At 45.8% G+C, this 18525-nt stretch overlaps 1 protein-coding gene across 2 annotated transcripts in view; it reads left to right on the top strand.

The window, feature by feature from the left end:
- GNL1 (G protein nucleolar 1 (putative)) overlaps positions 1–18525 on the top strand; it is a 109404-nt gene that overhangs the window by 60628 nt on the left and 30251 nt on the right. For both annotated transcript variants that reach the window (XM_078774836.1, XM_078774838.1), the window contains exons 4-6: positions 5871–6007; positions 8687–8838; positions 8962–9033. In XM_078774836.1, coding sequence (XP_078630962.1) covers positions 5871–6007; positions 8687–8838; positions 8962–9033 — 361 coding nt within the window. The remainder of the gene's footprint in view (positions 1–5870; positions 6008–8686; positions 8839–8961; positions 9034–18525) is intronic.

Genomic DNA, 18525 nt, shown 5'->3' with positions numbered 1-18525 from the left:
GTATGCTGCATGTGTGAGAAGTGTTATGATTTATGGGAGCGAGACATGGGTAATGAACGTAGAGCAGCAACGAAGGTTGGAAAGGGTGGAAATGCGAATGGTTTGATGGATGTGCGGAGTATCGTTGAGAGAGAGGAAGACAAATGATGAATTGCGAAAAACGATGGGAATAGAGCCTGTGATTGATGCTGTGAAGAGGAACAGGTTGAGATGGTTTGGTCATGTGTTGAGGAAGGATGAAATTGACTGGTTGAGAAGAGTGATGAAAGGACCTCCGCTTCCGGTCTTGCCGGCGAGGTTTCGTTTATTCGCAGCTCTCCATCGAAATCGAAGTTAAGTAATTGTTCCCATTTGTATTTTCGTTATAACTGTATTTATTTTATGGTGTGTGTACGTATATTGTGTCCCGAGGAAGATTTTCGGTGCAAATCTCTCATACCTGTAGAGAAAATCGTGTTAATTTGTGCCGTATCTTTTGAGGCCTTGTACAGTGTACAACCTTGAGGCTTTGTTTTTCTCTCAGCGGTCCGTCGTTTGTGCTCCAATAACTTTCTTTCTCTGCTTTTCCCAGTCTTTTCACCCCATAGCCTACTTCCTTGTGTAAATCTCAACTCAAAAAAAACAAAAAAAAACATTTCCTTCTCTGTTCTTATTCTTTGTTCTCATTCGTTTATTCGTTCGTTCGTTCTTCGACCACGTGTTTCTCCCCCATTTCCCCAGATAGTTTTCACTGTTATTAACCTTCAATGTTTACACTTTCCCCTCAAGTTCTGTATTCCGTCGTATATTATAACACCTTTTTCTTCTTCTTCTTTAAAAGGCTGCTTTCGACTTGCTCACCAAATCTATTCATCCCAAAAAAAAATTCCATCTCTTATAGTGCCTTTTTTCTTCATTCCCTAAACTCTCCTGCACTCCATCCTCCATCCAGCGTCCTTAAACGTGTTTTTGACTCGAAGGTCACAAGAAACTCATTTTGCAATAAATGTTCGTTTCCCATTAATCGTACACTTTCTAAAATCCAATCTCACCCCTCCCCTCCAAATCTTCCCCATAACCCCTCCCCTCCAAATCTTCCCCATCACCCCTCCCCTCAAAATCATCCCCATCACCCATCCCTTTCAAAACTCCCCCCTTGCCCCCTCCCTCCTAAACTACCCCCTCACCCCTCCCCTCCAAGACTCCCCCTCGCCCCTCCCCTCCTAGACTCCTCCCTCACTCCTCCCCTCCAAATCTCCCCCATATCCCATCCCTTTCAAATCCCTCCCCTTGTCCCTTCCCTCCTAAACTCCCCCCTCGCCCCTCCCCTTCAAATCTCCCCACCCTCATTTCTTCTCAATTTCCCCCCTCTCACTCCCCCTCCTCAAAGCGTCCTCCCCGCTTCTTCCCCCCTTCCAACTCTCACCTCCATCTCCCCCAACCTTCTGCCTCGCTCTTCCCCCTCCTCAAATAACACCTCATTGTGCCTCACTCAATCATCATCAAACCTTTTGTCCGCCCCATCCTTCCCTTTCTCCGAGCCATTCTGAAATCTCTGACACACCTTCAACAGCTCTCCCTACCTCTTCCACCTCTTCCACATCTTACCCTACCCCTCCTCCCCCCTGTTCTGTATCCGATGCTCCCCCTTCCTCTTCATTAACGGTATGGACCTCAAACATCCGGGGCCTTCGTTCAAACTTAACTGATCTCTCCATACAGGTTGCTTCTGTCAAACCAGACGTGATCTGCTTAACATAAACTTTCCTCCTTCATGATGTCTCTGATTCCTTAGTATCTCTCCCAGGTTACTTCCTCCTCCGGTATGATAGACCTGAGCCTCGTCCTGGAGGTGGGGTTGCTATCTTTATCAAAAACTCTCTTCCTCACTCGCCCTGCACTGCACTCTCTCCACCTCACCCCCAGGAATACCTCTGGCTACGGCTTCCCCTTCGCTCCCACCTCTTGTTCATACGTGTGTTGTACCATCCACCAAACAGTGATGACTCCATCTACATCTCGCTGTCTGATAATATGGACCAACTTCTATCTACTCATCCCAACTCTCTCTTCCTCATTTGTGGTGATTCCAATTGTCACCATGCCAGTTGGCTGGGTGTGGGTACCTCTCTCACCAGCCATGGCTCCTCAGCAAAGGACTTCTCCGACTCACTGGGACTGACACAATCTGTCAATTTCCCGACCCGGATCTCAGTCAACGGAGCATCTTCTCTTCTGGACTTGGTTATGAATAACTTCCCTGAAAATGTCTGCTGCTCTTCTTCTGCTCCAATCGGATCATCTGATCATGTGCTTGTTAAAGTGGACATCTCTCTGACCATTCTCAGGGAGTCTGCTCAGCGTCGACGAGTCTGGCATTTCACTCAGGCCAACTGGCACGGTCTTCAAGCAGCCATCAATCATCTGGACTGGTCTCTCATCTCTACCACCTCTGACATCAACTCATCCTGGGAATTCTTCCAAAGTAAATTGCTCTCTCTCATGCACAGATTTATCCCATCTCGTCTTCAGTTGTCATACCCTTCCTCCCGTCCATGGTACACGGAATCTTGTGGTGAGGCTGTTGCCCAGAAACAACTTGCCTTCGTCTCCTGAAAAGCAAATCCTACGGAAGGAAATCTCATTTCCTTTCACAAAGCCCGAAACAAGTGTGTCCACCCTCAGGAGAGCCAGGAAACAATATCTCTCCGTTCTCAAGACCGAACTCCCTTATCTGTCTCCCTCTTCCAAATCCTGGTGGCGTCTGGTCAAATCTGCTTCTGTGTTTGTTCCCCCTCCATCCCCTCCCTTAACTCAAACGGCTACACAGCTGACTCCGCACGTGAAAAAGCTGAATGCCTCAACTCTGTGTTTGCCTCTAAACCCTGTGTCCCAAACCCATCCCTCTCTGTACCCACCATACCCAGTCGTACCCAGCTGCTCCTGGACTCCGTGTCCTTTCCTCCTGACAAGGTGGAAAAGTTTCTGTCAACCCTCGACTCTGATTCTGCAACTGGACCTGACGGCATCAGCCCACGGGTCCTAAAATCCTGTTCTCCCGCTGTTTCACTCCCTCTCTCTGTTCTCTTCACCCTCTCTTTAGCTCAAGGTCAACTGCCATCTGCTTGGAAATCAGCCAACATCACCGCTTTGCACAAAAAATGTGCAAAAACAGATCCTAGCAACTACAGACCAATCAGCCTTCTCCCAATTATCAGCAAAGTCATGGAATCCATCATTGCTTCGGATATGAAATCTTTCCTCTTCTCCAATGGCTTGATCTCTGATCATCAATTTGGTTTCAGACCAGGTCACTCTACTCTGGACATGCTGCTTCTGCTGTCTCAACAATGGATGGAGGTCCTCAATGCCAAACAGGAAATTAGAGCTGTCTCCCTCGACATATCACTTGCCTTCGATACGGTCTGGCACCCCGCTCTGCTCACCAAACTCTCCTCCTTTGGTATCCATGGAAATCTCCACGCATGGCTGGCGGACTTCCTCTCTAGTCGTAGTCAACGTGTGGCCCTGAATGGGTTTCTCTCATCTCCTCTTCCTGTTCAGGCTGGAGTTCCCCAAGGCAGTGTTCTGGGCCCTGTGCTTTTTCTGGTCTTCATCAATGATCTCTCTGACTCTCTTGAAAATCCTCTCTATCTCTTTGCTGATGACTCCACTCTCTGCCGCTCCATTCCTCATCCCTCAGATTGGCAGTCTGCAGCCTCCTCACTCTCTGCAGACCTGGACAAAATCACAGACTGGGCAAACAAGTGGAACATGTCTTTCAATCCTGACAAATCTCACACTCTTACGATGTCTCTCCGAAAAGACCGACTGGACAACCCTCCCATCTACTTTCTGAATAATCCTCTCCAAGAAGTTCTGTCACTCAAACTTTTGGGTCTCACTATCTGCCATGATCTTTCCTGGGAAAACCACATTTCCAAGCTGGCCTCCAAAGCCAGTCGCCGACTGGGCATCCTCCGTCGTGCGAAGTCCTTCCTTGGCACACCTGAGCTCCTCACCACATTCAAGGCTTTCATCCGCAGCTCAATGGAGTACTGCTCTCCCCTCTGGGCTGGTGCTCCTGCTTCACACCTAGCTCGTCTTCACGCTGTTGAAACCAAAGCGTTCAGAATTATTGGAATCTCCCGCGATGACGCTATCTCCGAGGGCCTTTCACTTAATCACCACAGGCAGGTTGGTGGTCTTTCCGTCTTCTACCGACTCCTCTCCGGCCTTGCTCCCCCAGCTCTCTCTGGGCTCTTTCCCCCAAATATTCCTGCAGGTCGCACAAGATCTGCCTGCAACCCTCTTATGGTTAAACTGCCAAAATCAAGACTTTCTGCTCACCTTCACTCCTTCATTCCTCTTTTCTCCCGCCTCTGGAACAAACTCCCTCACTCTCTTCAATCCCACTCCTCCCTCCAGGTCTTTAAAACGGCTGTTCACCACCATCTCTTATCTTCTCCAATCCAAAACCTTGATCTTTTCTACCCCCGCTAATTTCACCCCAAATCCACTTTTTTGAGGTGACTTTTGACTTCTTTCCTGGAAGTCCTTGGTGTCCTTGCGTTTTATACCTATCCTGCCTCCCCCCAGGCCCTCTCCCTCCCACACATCTCCCGATGTCCCTGCTCTCAAATGTTGTGTTTGTGTGCTTCCTCCCCTTCTCGCCCCATCTTGTCGACCGCTCCCCTTTTTATATACTTTGTTTGCTTGTTTTGTTTGTTTGATAAATGTTAGCTCTTTCACGAGCCTCGACTCTGTATACAAAAAAAAAAAAAAAAAAAAAGGAATGTAGAAGGAAGTAGAGGACGGGGAAGACCGGGAAAGACTTGGCTAAAGATGGTGGAAGAAGAAATGCGGGCAAGGGGGTTAACAAGGAGAGATGCAGAAAATAGGGCAAAATGGAGAAGATTGTCATGGGGACCGCAAGGCTAACCCCCGCTCTAGCAGGGAAAATGGCCTTAAAATGCATGTTGTTGTATGTTGTTGATAACTTGTGAACCGCTGAAGGGATTTTGAGCTAACTGTGTGACGTATTACGATGATTAGGTTTTGGGTTCAACTGGTTGAATGCCATGTGCCTTTTGAAAATCACTTTGTAGATCATAACTCGAGGTAGAAGCATCTGACGTCTCTCTCTTTTCTCTCTTCACTCTATCACTTTCTCTGTCTTTCTCTCACGTGACCTTTAATTTTTAATGTAACCTTGAATTGAATGATGAATGAATGAATGAATGATCGTTTTAAGGCCATTGGGATCAAACATAATGTGGGTGGAGGCATATCCATTGAAACATTTGCGTCAAGTTCCATTATTTACTTTGGCATGTTTTGCTGCTTCCTATAAACTGTTCTTGAGAGATGTTTTGTGGAGGCCATATTTTCTGTGACCTGACATATGTGATATGTGTGATGGCAATGCCTTGCTGGTTGGTGGGTTGCAGTTGCCATTGATGTATTTTTTGAACTCACTGAGAAGCTGTCCTTACGATTTACGGATGCGATGACTTGGAGTGGTGTTGTATGATAGACATTTACACAGCTGGCTGTGTTGAACCCCTGGGACTATGCTTTTTTTTTAACCCTTTAAAACCTTGCTGGACACACCAAGTGCAAACACCAGTTTTTAACTAGTTCCATCCAGCAGTTCAACAGTGCATGCAAGTCAAACATGCACAAACAGACACTTCTGAAATTGTATATAGTATGGTAACAGTCCAGGCTTTTCCATATAATGCAAAAGGACATTCGTTATTTTTTATGACCTTTTTATTGCATGAATTGAGAATTTCTGACAATGTATGGATAAATGATGACGTGCTACAAGTGGTTTATATTGACACCAACTGTTTTACCGTGTGCATTGCTCTTGTATTGTCACGCAGGTTTCGGCTGCATTTTGAGCGAGAGAGCCGCGAAGAGATCGAGCGGCGAAAACGCGTGTCACGTGAACATGTGCTAAAGCTGATCTCGGAAAAGGAGCTGGAGGTCGATGTTGATGAAATTTACCAGCCAGGCTCAGGTTAATGTTCGGTCCCCACTGACGACTAGACATGGCTGCAGTTCAAGATTGGGAAATTGTAATCAAAACTGCACTGTGAACCTCGGGAAGTTAACTGCCAGCTCCTTTATTGCGACATTTCTTTGTTACCAAATAGTTTCGCTGATGTTATTCACTTGTATTATCTCATGTGGATTTCTAACATGTCAAGCAACCCTCTGTTTTCACTGTAAATCGCCAAGAGTTAACTAATGGTATTGGCACACAGGATATGAAAAGTAATTTTTCTAATGTTATTTTTTGTTTATCTTTGCCTTAAAACTCTGCTGTTGGTGTTTCCCCCCCTCTCTGTTTCTTTTGTCCTGTTGCGTCCTGATCTGTTCAGTACTAGCTCTTCCACGAGCCTCGATTATGCATTGAATTATTTAAAAAAATAAATTATAACTGAGAAATCCATATAAATAAATATGCTATGTATTATTGTTGTCCAATGCCCCAAGCGGGACGGGATGGATTAACTAACTATACATTATCACAGAAAATATACCAGGCTGAACAGTTTGTTTTGTATCCCACTGATAGGCCGGATCTGGATTCAGACCTGAACCAAAATGTAATCGGCTTGTTCTTGTCACCTAACTGGCTCGTCCCCCAAGTGCCTAACTAGCTCGTCCCCCAAGTTTAGTCATAAAAAAAAAACAACACCTTTAGAGGCCATTTTTCCCCTCAAAGCGGGGGTTGGCCTTTTTCGGGCACCGTGGTTGTTGTTGTTTTTGTTGGTCCCCTTTTTGAAGCAATGTTTTACGGCGCGGATGCCCTTCCTGCCACCAACCCTTTTTGTCGCCTTTTACGACAAGCAGGGAATTACCAGTGAACTGGTACTCAATTTGCCGACCTCGGAAGGATGACAGGCTGAGTCAACCCCCTGGCGTTAATTCAGCGATCGACCGGGATTCGAACCCAGGATCCTAGGATCCTAAGCTGGCACCCTAGCCGCTAGCCCAACACCAGGCTACCAACACCAGGCACCCAACACCAGGCTTTTCATATCCTGTGTGCCAATACCATTAGTTAACTCTTGGCGATTTACAGTGAAAACAGAGGGTTGCTTGACATGTTAGAAATCCACATGAGATAATACAAGTGAATAATTGGGCTCGATGTGATTGCAGAAGAGAAATTTCTGGGCAGTCATAACTCGTCCATAACTTTTTTTAAATATCATGTGAGATATCGCCTTTCACCCGATCTCTCAAATGTGAATAATCACTTAAAAAATTAAATCATTCTCATATCCGAATCCATATTCAGATCTTCACCAAAATCGAATCGATTCTTCCTCATCACATACGCAACCGGTCCACCAGGTTTCGTCCAAATCCGTCCACAGCGTTTTGAGATATCCTGCTATGTCTAGTTTTTGGCCCTATCTCCCAATGGTGACGAATCACTTTTAAAATTCTAGTAGCCGGATCCGAATCCTGATTTTCACCAAAATCTAATCATTTCGTCTTTGTCACATACGCTACATCTCTGCCAAATTTCGTCCGAATCCCTCCACAACGTTTTGAGATATGCTGTTCACCAACAAACAAACAAACAGACAGGGGTGAAACATAACCTCCATCCACCTTCGGTAGCGGAGGTAAAAATGAATGCAATGTGCTTAGTACATGAGTGCTTTTCTTTAAATAGAGCATTTTTTTCATGCGCTCATACAGTTTATCAATGCATGAGTGTGGAATGTTCAAAATATCCTGTAGCTCTTTCCACAATTAATCCAAGGTGTTTGGTTGCCATTTTACGTTCTCAGTTGAAGGCATCTTTAATGTGAGTGTTCCATCAGATTGCCGTTTTTCCATTCTGCATACTATGCACCACAATCTGGAATGTATTAAAAATGCTGATGGACCACACATTGGCTGTATGCTTGGGGTCATTGTGCTTTTGGAAGATATATCCATGCCCAATGAGACGTGTTCCCGACGTAACAAAACGTGTGTGTGTGTGTGTGTGTGTGTGTGTGTGTGTGTGTGTGTGTGTGTGTGTGTGTGTGTGTGTGTGTGTGTGTGTGTGTGTGTGTGTGTGTGTGTGTGTGTGTGTGTCTGTGTCTGTGTCTGTGTCTGCGCATGTGTATACTGTGTATTATGAAGCAAAGATGAACTTATTGGATTTGTTGCTGATGATTATTCAGCATCAGAGGTCTATTAGTTCCGACAACAACCCAGTGAAGGTTTTACTTGGATACACACAATCTTACCTCATCTCGGTTTAGCCAAATTGTGGTTGCTGACCATTGATTCGAAGGGTTGTTGGCCACCATTCTTAATGTGATTAAACGAAGATCGTATATCTCATATATCTGAGAATCCATGTCATCCCCGATCCGTTGCGCTCGGAAGGCAATATGGCTGATGGAGTAGTGACAACATCCAAACCTTGATTTGCGTTTCTAACCTGTTAATAAAACTGCATCCATTGTTGCGCAATCTGATGAACCTTTATTAGCATCTAGATGGTCACTTACACTTATTTTAACCTTTTTCCCCCCCAAATGAGTCGTATATGTATAGCCAAGCAATGCATATAGAAACAACAACTTTTTGTTACTGATTTTGTACTTTGATTTTTGCTTATGAGAATGACCTGCAGTATTTGTGACTATCCCCCATCCTCCCCGAATTGTCTTGTTTCTACCAGTTCTTGACTTTCCACGCCGCCCTTCATGGTCATACAACATGTCTCGTGAGGCATTGTGGGCACGTGAAGAGCGCTCATTTGAAAAATATCTAAAGGAGGTCCATGATACCTTTCCCTCTGTCCAACTCAGCTACTTTGAACATAACCTTGAGGTATGTCTACCCCTTGCCACCATACAGCTGCATTGTAACAATTTTTCTAATTCTTTAAATAATAAATAAGTTATCGGCAGAGCATTGTGCTTTGGAAAAGCAGACCCCTCTGTTGCTTTGCAGACATGGCGACAGTTATGGAGGGTGCTGGAGATGTCGGATATTATTCTGCTCATCACAGACATACGACATCCAGTGAGTTCTGATTGGTGGGAATGAGTGCTGATGATGGTTGTGCATGGCTCAGAGTTCTGAGACATTCATTGATTTGAGTCTCGTGTTGGGAGATTTGGGAGTATTGCAATGGGTGGTGGTTGAAAAAAACCCAAAATGACAATGTTTGGTTTCATTAAATAAATGGAAGTTGTTCAAAAAGACTCGGTGAAGACGTTTTCACCTTCACTCACAGTCCTAAGATAATTGGGCTCGATGTGATTGCAGAAGAGAAATTTCTGGGCAGACAGTTTTAACGAGAATGCATATCCTGGCTGTGGTCCAAATACGCTTTTTATGCCTCCGGCGACTTTGTCGTCTGTGACTTCGTCGAAAATTATGTTTTCTGGTTGTCCGTCCGTCCGTCAGTCAGTCCGGGCTAAACCTAATTTTTCTGAGCAACCATATGTCCGATTGAGACGAAACTTTCAGGGTAGGAGTGACACTCATGCAGAATGTTTTAATGAGAATTGTGACGTCATAGGTCACGTGGTATGGCAGCCATCTTGGATTAAAAGCAAATAATTAAAAAATTATTTCTCGGAAACCGCTGAATGGAAATATTTTAAACTTGGCACATTTTCAAGTACTCCCAATGGGAAACAAAAGCATGATAATGATGACATCATAGGTGAAGTGGTATACCAGCCAAAAATGTTTTAATCGAATTCCTTATCCTAAAAATCTGAAATTGCATGCACATGATCTATGACCCATTTGTATTGAAATATTAAATTTATGACATCATAGGTCACATGGTTTGGCAGCCATTTTGGATTAAAGGAAAATATTAAACAATTATATCTCTGAAACCGCTCACCCTATCGATGCAAAATTTTACAAATATCATCTAACAGCACTGTTGCATATAGTTTGAAAATGATGTCATAGGTCACGTGGTTTGGCAGCCATCTTGGATAGAAAAACAAACCTTATCCGATAAACACGAAACTTCACAAACGTGATCCACTACCCATACATATGCGGAGTGATGGCATCTACCCATTGTGGAACTATGCGGAGGCATATTGGCGACAGTCGCATTGTTCTAGTTTTTCTTTCCTTTCTGCGGAAATAAATAAACAGGAAGACATCATGCAGACCATGATACTTACAAAACCCACCCCTCCCCCCAAAAAAGGTTGCCATGGATACATCAAGTTGTCTTTCATTAAGATTAAATTGACGATCTTAATCCAAGCTCAGGTCAATGGGATTAAAATTGCTGATTTTTCAGATGAAAATTTATGATATGAGAAGTTTGACCTTGAGTTGACCTTTTACCTCAAAAATAGTATTCAGTGAGGCACCATGCAATTGCTGTTTAATTATCAAATCGATTGGATGAAAATTGATGATTTTCAGGTGAAAATTGATGATTTTAGAAGTTTGACCTTGATGTGACCTTTTAACCTCAAATAGTTGGTTTCCCAATTCAGTGATTCAATATACAAAAGCTGTTCAATTTTCAAGTCAATCGGATGCAAAATGACAATTTTAGAAATTTTATCTCAAGATGACCTTTGATCTCAAAATCAATAGGATTCTTCCTTATGACCAACTCTCTCCCATCTGGTGAAGTTTCGTGAAGATCAGTTTAAAATTGTGACCTGTAGGCGATTGAGACAGACAGACAGACAGACAGACAGACACAACAAACAACAACAACATGCATTTTAAGGCCATTTTCCCTACTAGAGCGGGGGTTAGCCTGTGTGGATGGTGCAGACAGACGGACAGACAGACAGACAGACAGACAGACGGAATAACGCGCAAGACCAACCAATATACTTGAAAAATCTTCGATTTTGCAAGTAATAAAAATGTTGAACAACTTCCACAATCAGGTGGTGAGTGTACAATTCCAAAACATCACAAGCATGCCCTCTGAAGTTATTAATGAGCCTTCCCTCCTATCAAAATCAATCTGATGTTGAGAAGAATCCTGAATTTTGATGTTCTATTCTGCAAATCCATCACATAGGCCCATGATTGGTCTATTTAAACTAAGCTCCTATTTTGATCATGTTCTCTAACCAGGCTCATGCTTCCACCGATTATAGCACATTTTGCTTTTTTGTAAATAAGTGAATTTGAAGAAGCATCATGCTTCCACTACCAATGCTTCTCTTCTAGACTTGGTTATGACAAACTTCCCTGCTAATGTCTGCTGCTCTTCTTCTGCTCCAATCGGTTCTTCTGATCATGTGCTTGTCAAAGTGGACATCTCTCTGGCCATTCTCAGAGAGCCTCCTCAGCGTCGACGAGTCTGGCATTTCACTCAGGCCGACTGGGACGGTCTTCAAGCAGCCATCAATCGTCTGGATTGGTCTCCCATCTCCACTGCCTCTGACATCAATTCTTCCTGGGAATTCTTCCAAAGCACTGCCATCTGCTTGGAAATCAGCCAACATCACCGCTTTGCACAAAAAAGGTGCAAAAACAGATCCTAGCAACTACAGACCAATCAGCCTTCTCCCAATTATCAGCAAAGTCATGGAATCCATCATTGCTTCGGATATGAAATCTTTCCTCTTCTCCAATGGCTTGATCTCTGATCATCAATTTGGTTTCAGACCAGGTCACTCTACTCTGGACATGCTGCTTCTGCTGTCTCAACAATGGATGGAGGTCCTCAATGCCAAACAGGAAATTAGAGCTGTCTCCCTCGACATATCACGTGCCTTCGACACGGTCTGGCACCCCGCTCTGCTCACCAAACTCTCCTCCTTTGGTATCCATGGAAATCTCCACGCATGGCTGGCGGACTTCCTCTCTAGTCGTCGTCAACGTGTGGCCCTGAATGGGTTTCTCTCATCTCCTCTTCCTGTTCAGGCTGGAGTTCCCCAAGGCAGTGTTCTGGGCCCCGTGCTTTTTCTGGTCTTCATCAATGATCTCTCTGACTCTCTCGAAAATCCTCTCTATCTCTTTGCTGATGACTCCACTCTCTGCCGCTCCATTCCTCTTCCCTCAGATCGGCAGTCTGCTGCCTCCTCACTCTCTGAAGACCTGGACAAAATCACAGACTGGTCAAACAAGTGGAACATGTCTTTCAATCCTGACAAATCTCACACTCTTACTATGTCTCTCCGAAAAGATCGACTGGACAACCCTCCCATCTACTTTCTCAACAATCCTCTCCAAGAAGTTCTGTCGCTCAAGATTTTGGGTCTCACTATCTGCCATGATCTTTCTTGGGAAAACCACATTTCCAAGCTGGCCTCCAAAGCCAGTCGCCGACTGGGCATCCTCCGTCGTGCGAAGTCCTTCCTCGGCACACCTGAGCTCCTCACCACATACAAGGCTTTCATCCGCAGCTCAATGGAATACTGTTCTCCCCTATGGGCCGGTGCTCCTGCCTCACACCTAGCTCGGCTTCACGCTGTTGAAACCAAAGCTTTCAGAATTATTGGAATCTCCCGCGATGAAGCTATCTCTGAGGGCCTTTCACTCACTCACCGCAGGCAGGTAGGTGGTCTTTCTGTCTTCTACCGACTCCTCTCCGGCCTTGCACCCCCAGCTCTCTCTGTGCTCTGTCCCCCAAATATTCCTACAGGTCGCACAAGATCTGCCAGCAACCCTCTGATGGTTAAACTGCCGAAATCTCGGCTCTCTGCTCACCTTCACTCTTTCATTCCTCTTTTCTCCCGCCTCTGGAACAAACTCCCTCACTCCCTTCAATCCCACTCCTCCCTCCAGGTCTTTAAAACAGCTGTTCACCACCATCTCTTATCTTCCCCCATCCAAAACCTTGAACTTTTCTACCCCCGCTAATTCACCCCAGATCCACCTTGTTTGAAATTCCAACTTCTTTCCTGGAAGTCCTGGCAGTGTCCATATGTTTTATACCTCTCCCACCGCCCCCTTCCCACGCCCCCCCCCCCCCCAAGCCCTCGCCCTCTCTCAGATCTCTCGATGTCTCCATGTCTCTCGGTCACTGCTCTCAAATGTTGTGTTTGTGTCCTTCCCCCTCTCTCCCCATCTTGTCTACCGCTCCCTATGTTATATGTTTTATGTGTCGGTTTGTCTTTCTGTGTGATTAATGTTCGCTCTTTCACGAGCCTCGACCTTGTATACAAAAAAAAAGAAAAAAAAAAAAAAAAAAAGAAGCAAACTGATCTCTCTCATGCACAGATTTATCCCATCTCGCCTTCAATTGTCTTACCCTTCCTCCCGTCCATGGTACACTGAATCTTGTGGTGAGGCAGTTGCCCTGAAACAACTTGCCTTTGCCTCTTGGAAGGCTAATCCAACTGAAGGAAATCTCAGTTCCTTCCACCAAGCTCGGAACAAGTGTGTGTCTACCCTCAGGAGTGCCAGGAAGCACTATCTCTCCTCACTCAAGAATGAACTCTCAAACCTGTCTCCTTCCTCCAAATCCTGGTGGCGTCTGGTCAAATCCGTTTCTGGTGTTTGTTCCCCCTCCATCCCCTCCCTTACCTCAAATGGCCACACAGTTGACATCGCACGTGACAAAGCCGAATGCCTCAACTCTGTGTTCGCCTCGAAATCCTTAGTCCCAAACCCATCTCTCTTTGTTCCCACCTTTCCCAGTCGAACCCAACTGCTCCTGGACTCTGTGTCCTTCTCTCCTGACAAGGTGGAGGAGTTTTTGTCAAACCTCGACTCTGATTCTGCAACTGGACCAGACGGCATCAGCCCACGGGTCTTAAAATCCTGCTCTGCCGCTCTATCTCACCCTCTCTCTGTTCTTTTCACCCTATCTTTTGCTCAAGGTCATCTGCCAGCATCCTGGAAATCAGCTAACATTACCGCTTTACACAAAAAAGGTGCAAAAACAGATCCTTGCAACTACAGACCAATCAGCCTGCTCCCAATTATCAGCAAAGTCATGGAATCCATCATTGCTTCGGATATGAAATCTTTCCTCTTCTCCAATGGCTTGATCTCTGATCATCAATTTGGTTTCAGACCAGGTCACTCTACTCTGGACATGCTGCTTCTGCTGTCTCAACAATGGATGGAGGTCCTCAATGCCAAACAGGAAATCAGAGCTGTCTCCCTTGACATATCAAGGGCCTTTGATACGGTCTGGCACCCAGCTCTGCTCACCAAACTCTCCTCCTATGGTATCCATGGAAATCTCCATGCATGGCTTGCGGACTTCCTCTCTGGTCGTAGTCAACGTGTGGCCCTGAATGGATTTCTCTCATCTCCCCTTCCTGTTCAGGCTGGAGTTCCCCAAGGAAGTGTGCTGGGCCCTGTGCTTTTTCTGGTCTTTATCAATGATCTCTCTGACTCTCTGGAAAATCCTCTCTATCTCTTTGCTGATGACTCCACTCTCTGCCGCTCCATTCCTCTTCCCTCAGATCGGCAGTCTGCAGCCTCCTCACTCTCTGAAGACCTGGACAAAATCACAGACTGGTCAAACAAGTGGAACATGTCTTTCAATCCTGCCAAATCTCACTCTCTTACTATGTCTCTCCGAAAAGATCGACTGGACAACCCTCCCATCTACTTTCTCAACAATCCTCTCCAAGAAGTTCTGTCACTCAAGCTTTTGGGTCTCACTATCTGCCATGATCTTTCTTGGGAAAACCACATTTCCAAGCTGGCCTCCAAAGCCAGTCGCCGACTGGGCATCCTCCGTCGTGCGAAGTCCTTCCTCGGCACACCTGAGCTACTCACCACTTACAAGGCTTTCATCCGCAGCTCAATGGAATACTGTTCTCCCCTATGGGCTGGTGCTCCTGCCTCACACCTGGCTCGGCTTCACGCTGTTGAATCCAAAGCTTTCAAAATCATTGGAATCTCCCGCGACGAAGCTATCTCTGAGGGCCTTTCACTCACTCACCGCAGGCAGGTAGGTGGTCTTTCTGTCTTCTACCGACTCCTCTCCGGCCTTGCTCCCCCAGCTCTCTCTGTGCTCTGTCCCCCAAATATTCCTACAGGTCGCACAAGATCTGCCAGCAACCCTCTGATGGTTAAACTGCCGAAATCTCGGCTCTCTGCTCACCTTCACTCTTTCATTCCTCTTTTCTCCCGCCTGTGGAACAAACTCCCACACTCCCTTCAATCCCTCTCCTCCCTCCAGGTCTTTAAAACAGCTGTTCACCACCATCTCTTATCTTCCCCCATCCATAACCTTGATCTTTTCTACCCCCACTAATTCACCCCAGATCCACCTTGTTTGAAATTCCAACTTATTTCCTGGAAATCCTGGCAGTGTCCATATGTTTATACCTCTCCCACCCCCCCCCCCCCCCTTCACATGCCTCCCCCCCTTCACATGCCTCCCCCCCTTCACATGCCTCCCCCCCAAAGCCCTCTCCCTCCCACAGATCTCTCGATGTCTCCATGTCTCTCGGTCCCTGCTCTCAAATGTTGTGTTTGTGTCCTTCCCCCTCTCTCCCCATCTTGTCTACCGCTCCCGATGTTATTTGTTTTATGTGTCTGTTTGTCTTTCTGTGTGATTAATGTTCGCTCTTTCACGAGCCTCGATCTTGTATACAAAAAAAAAAAAAAAAAAAAAAAATGCTCTTTTTTTTTGGCCCCCAATTGTTTAAATTACCCAGTTGAGTAATCATCTTAGCTCATCCGTCCACACGGCGGTGTGGGTGTCAGTCAGTTCAGAGCATAACATTTTTACCCATTTGAGCCTTAGTCATCAAATTTTCAAGAAACCTTTATTATGAGAATATGGAGGAGACGAATTAATAAATGAGTGGAAATATACAACAACAACAACAACAACAACAGCAGGCATTTTAAGGCCATTTTCCCTGCAAGAGCGGGGGTTAGCCTTGCGGTCCCCATGACAATCTTCTCCATTTTCCCTATTTTCTGCATCTCCCCTTGTTAACCCCCTTGCCCGCATTTCTTCTTCGACCATCTTTAGCCAAGTCTTTCTCGGTCTTCCCCATCCTCTACTTCCTACTACATTCATTTCCATCACTCTTCTCAACCAGTCACTTTCATCCTTCCTCAACACATGACCAAACCATCTCAAACTGTTTCTCATCACAGCATCCATCACAGGCTCTATTCCCATCATCTTTCGCAATTCATCATTTGTCTTCCTCTCTCTCAACGATACTCCACACATCCACCGAACCATTCGCATTTCCACCCTTTCCAGCCTTCGTTGCTGCTCTACGTTCATTACCCATGTCTCGCTCCCATAAATCATAACACTTCTCACACATGCAGCATACACCTTTCCTTTCAGCTTCAACGACACTCCCCTCCTCGTCAGCACGCCACTCAGTTCCCGAAACTTCTTCCATGCACATCTCACTCCAGCAACCGTTGCCGAGTCTGATCCACCTTCTCCATTCAGCATGTCTCCTAGGTAACAAAATGTTTTCACACCTTCCAGCTTCATGCCGTCTCCAAGATCCAACTCAACATTTCCTCCATCTTCAGCTCCCTCTGTGCACAACTTACACTTGAATGTAGCTGCCACACTGGTTAATGACCCTCTCAAACCACTACATTTTTGATGAACCCACTCAGCGCACATTGTACATTGAATGGAATTCACTCCGACACCCTTCCTGCACACAGCACACGGCCACTTCCCAGTTCTTTCCACCTCACCACATGCTTTACCACTTGTCATCACCTTCGTTTCTCCGATATTCACCTTCAGACCTTTTGTCTCCATACATTCTTTCCACTTGTTCATCTTCTCCTTCAGTCCATCCATACTTTCTGCAATCAACACCAGATCATCTGCATACAACAACTCCCACGGTAAACCTTCCTTTACGTTCCAAGCCAACACCTCCATCACAGCTACAAATAGTAGTGGACATAGTACCGACACCTGATGCACTCCCACCTTCACCTCAAACTCACCACTGTTCCCGTCCTTTGTCCTTACAGCTGTGCGCGCTCTTTTGTACATTGCCATCACTACTCTGATCAACCATTCCTCCACTCCTAACTTCCTCAATGCCCATGTCACTACTTCACGTGGAACCCCATCGAATGCTTTCTCCAGATCAACAAACCCAAGAAGCAACTTCTTCCCCTTCTCCATGTACTTCTGCAACTGCCTCACAATAAAAAGCGCGTCTGTCGGTCCTCTTCCTGGCATAAATCCAAACTGCATTTCATCAGTCTTCACTTTCTTCTTTATCCTCCTCTCCAACACCCTTTCCAATACCTTTCCAATTCCATGCTCCAATAACTTTATCGCTCGATACGATCCACAGTCCAGAGGGTCAACTTTCCCCTTGTATAGAGGGACGAGGGTACTCGGTTCCCAATCCACTGGAATGCGGCCTTCTTTCACCACCAGATTACAGATCTCTGTCATTCTCTTCACACCCCAGTTTCCCGCTGCCTTCAATATATCTCCCACAACTCCCGTCGGCCCTCCCGCTTTTCTACTCTTCATTGCTTTTATCGCTTCCTCAACTTCCTTCTCGGTTATCTTCTCTGCCGGTCCTAAAACTGGGTTACTCTCTATGTTGCCATCCCATTCATTCTCTGCATTCAAAAGTATTTCCATATATCTCTTCCTTCTTCCTTTAATTCCATTTGGGTCCACAATGATTTGTCCCACTTCATCCTTCAAGCAACTCACCCCCATCACATCGCACCTCTCTTTCGCTATCTGCTTTGCAATCCTGAATACTGCTCTCTGACCCTCTTCCAAACCCAAGCGTTCTCCGAACATTTTCCTACATGCCTCCTGCGCCTTTGCTACCTCTTTCTTTCCAGCCTTCTTGGCTGCCTTATAACTTTCATGCGCTGCCTTTTCTGCCCCCATACCCTTCACCTTCTGCCACGCCTTGAACTTCTTCCTCTTCTCGTCAATCTTCTTTCCAACTTCATTATCCCACCACCATGTTTCCAAGTGCCTCGGTGCTCCTGTTGTCCATCCACATACCTCACCAACGGCTCCCATCAGACTAGCTTTCATTGACATCCAACCACTTTCAAGCTCAACGACATCATCCTCTACCCTACTCAGCCTCTCTTTTAATGCCTCCCTTACTGTCACCTCTTTCAACCTCCACACCTTCATTCTCGGTTGGTACTTCACCCGCCGAGCTGTCCTCGCACCTTTCACCCTTATGTCGCAGACAACCACGTGGTGCTGTGAAACAGCCTCCTCCCCCGGGATCACCTTTGTGTCCCAGAGGTGCCCCCTATCTCGCCTATGCACCAGCAGGTAGTCAACGGTTGTCGTCGACCCACCTGACGTGTATGTAACAAGCTTATTATCCTCTTTCTGGAACTGAGTATTACAAATCAACAAATCAACTCCATCAGCAAACTCCAAAATCCTTTCACCTTCTCCATTTCTCACACCATATCTGTAACCCCCATTAACTCCCTCAAAACCGTCCATACTCCTTCCCACATGTCCATTTAGGTCTCCTCCTACCACAACAACTTCCTTGTCTTTCACGTTTTCCATCAGCTTCTCTATTGCACACCAGAACTTGTCCTTCTCTTCATCGCTCCGACCAACCTCCGGAGCATATCCCGAGATGACGT

Source organism: Myxine glutinosa, chromosome 3 (genome assembly GCF_964187855.1).
Source record: "Myxine glutinosa chromosome 3, kmMyxGlut1.1, whole genome shotgun sequence".
Lineage (NCBI taxonomy): Eukaryota > Metazoa > Chordata > Myxini > Myxiniformes > Myxinidae > Myxine > Myxine glutinosa.
This window is presented reverse-complemented; position numbering and strand designations above follow the sequence as displayed.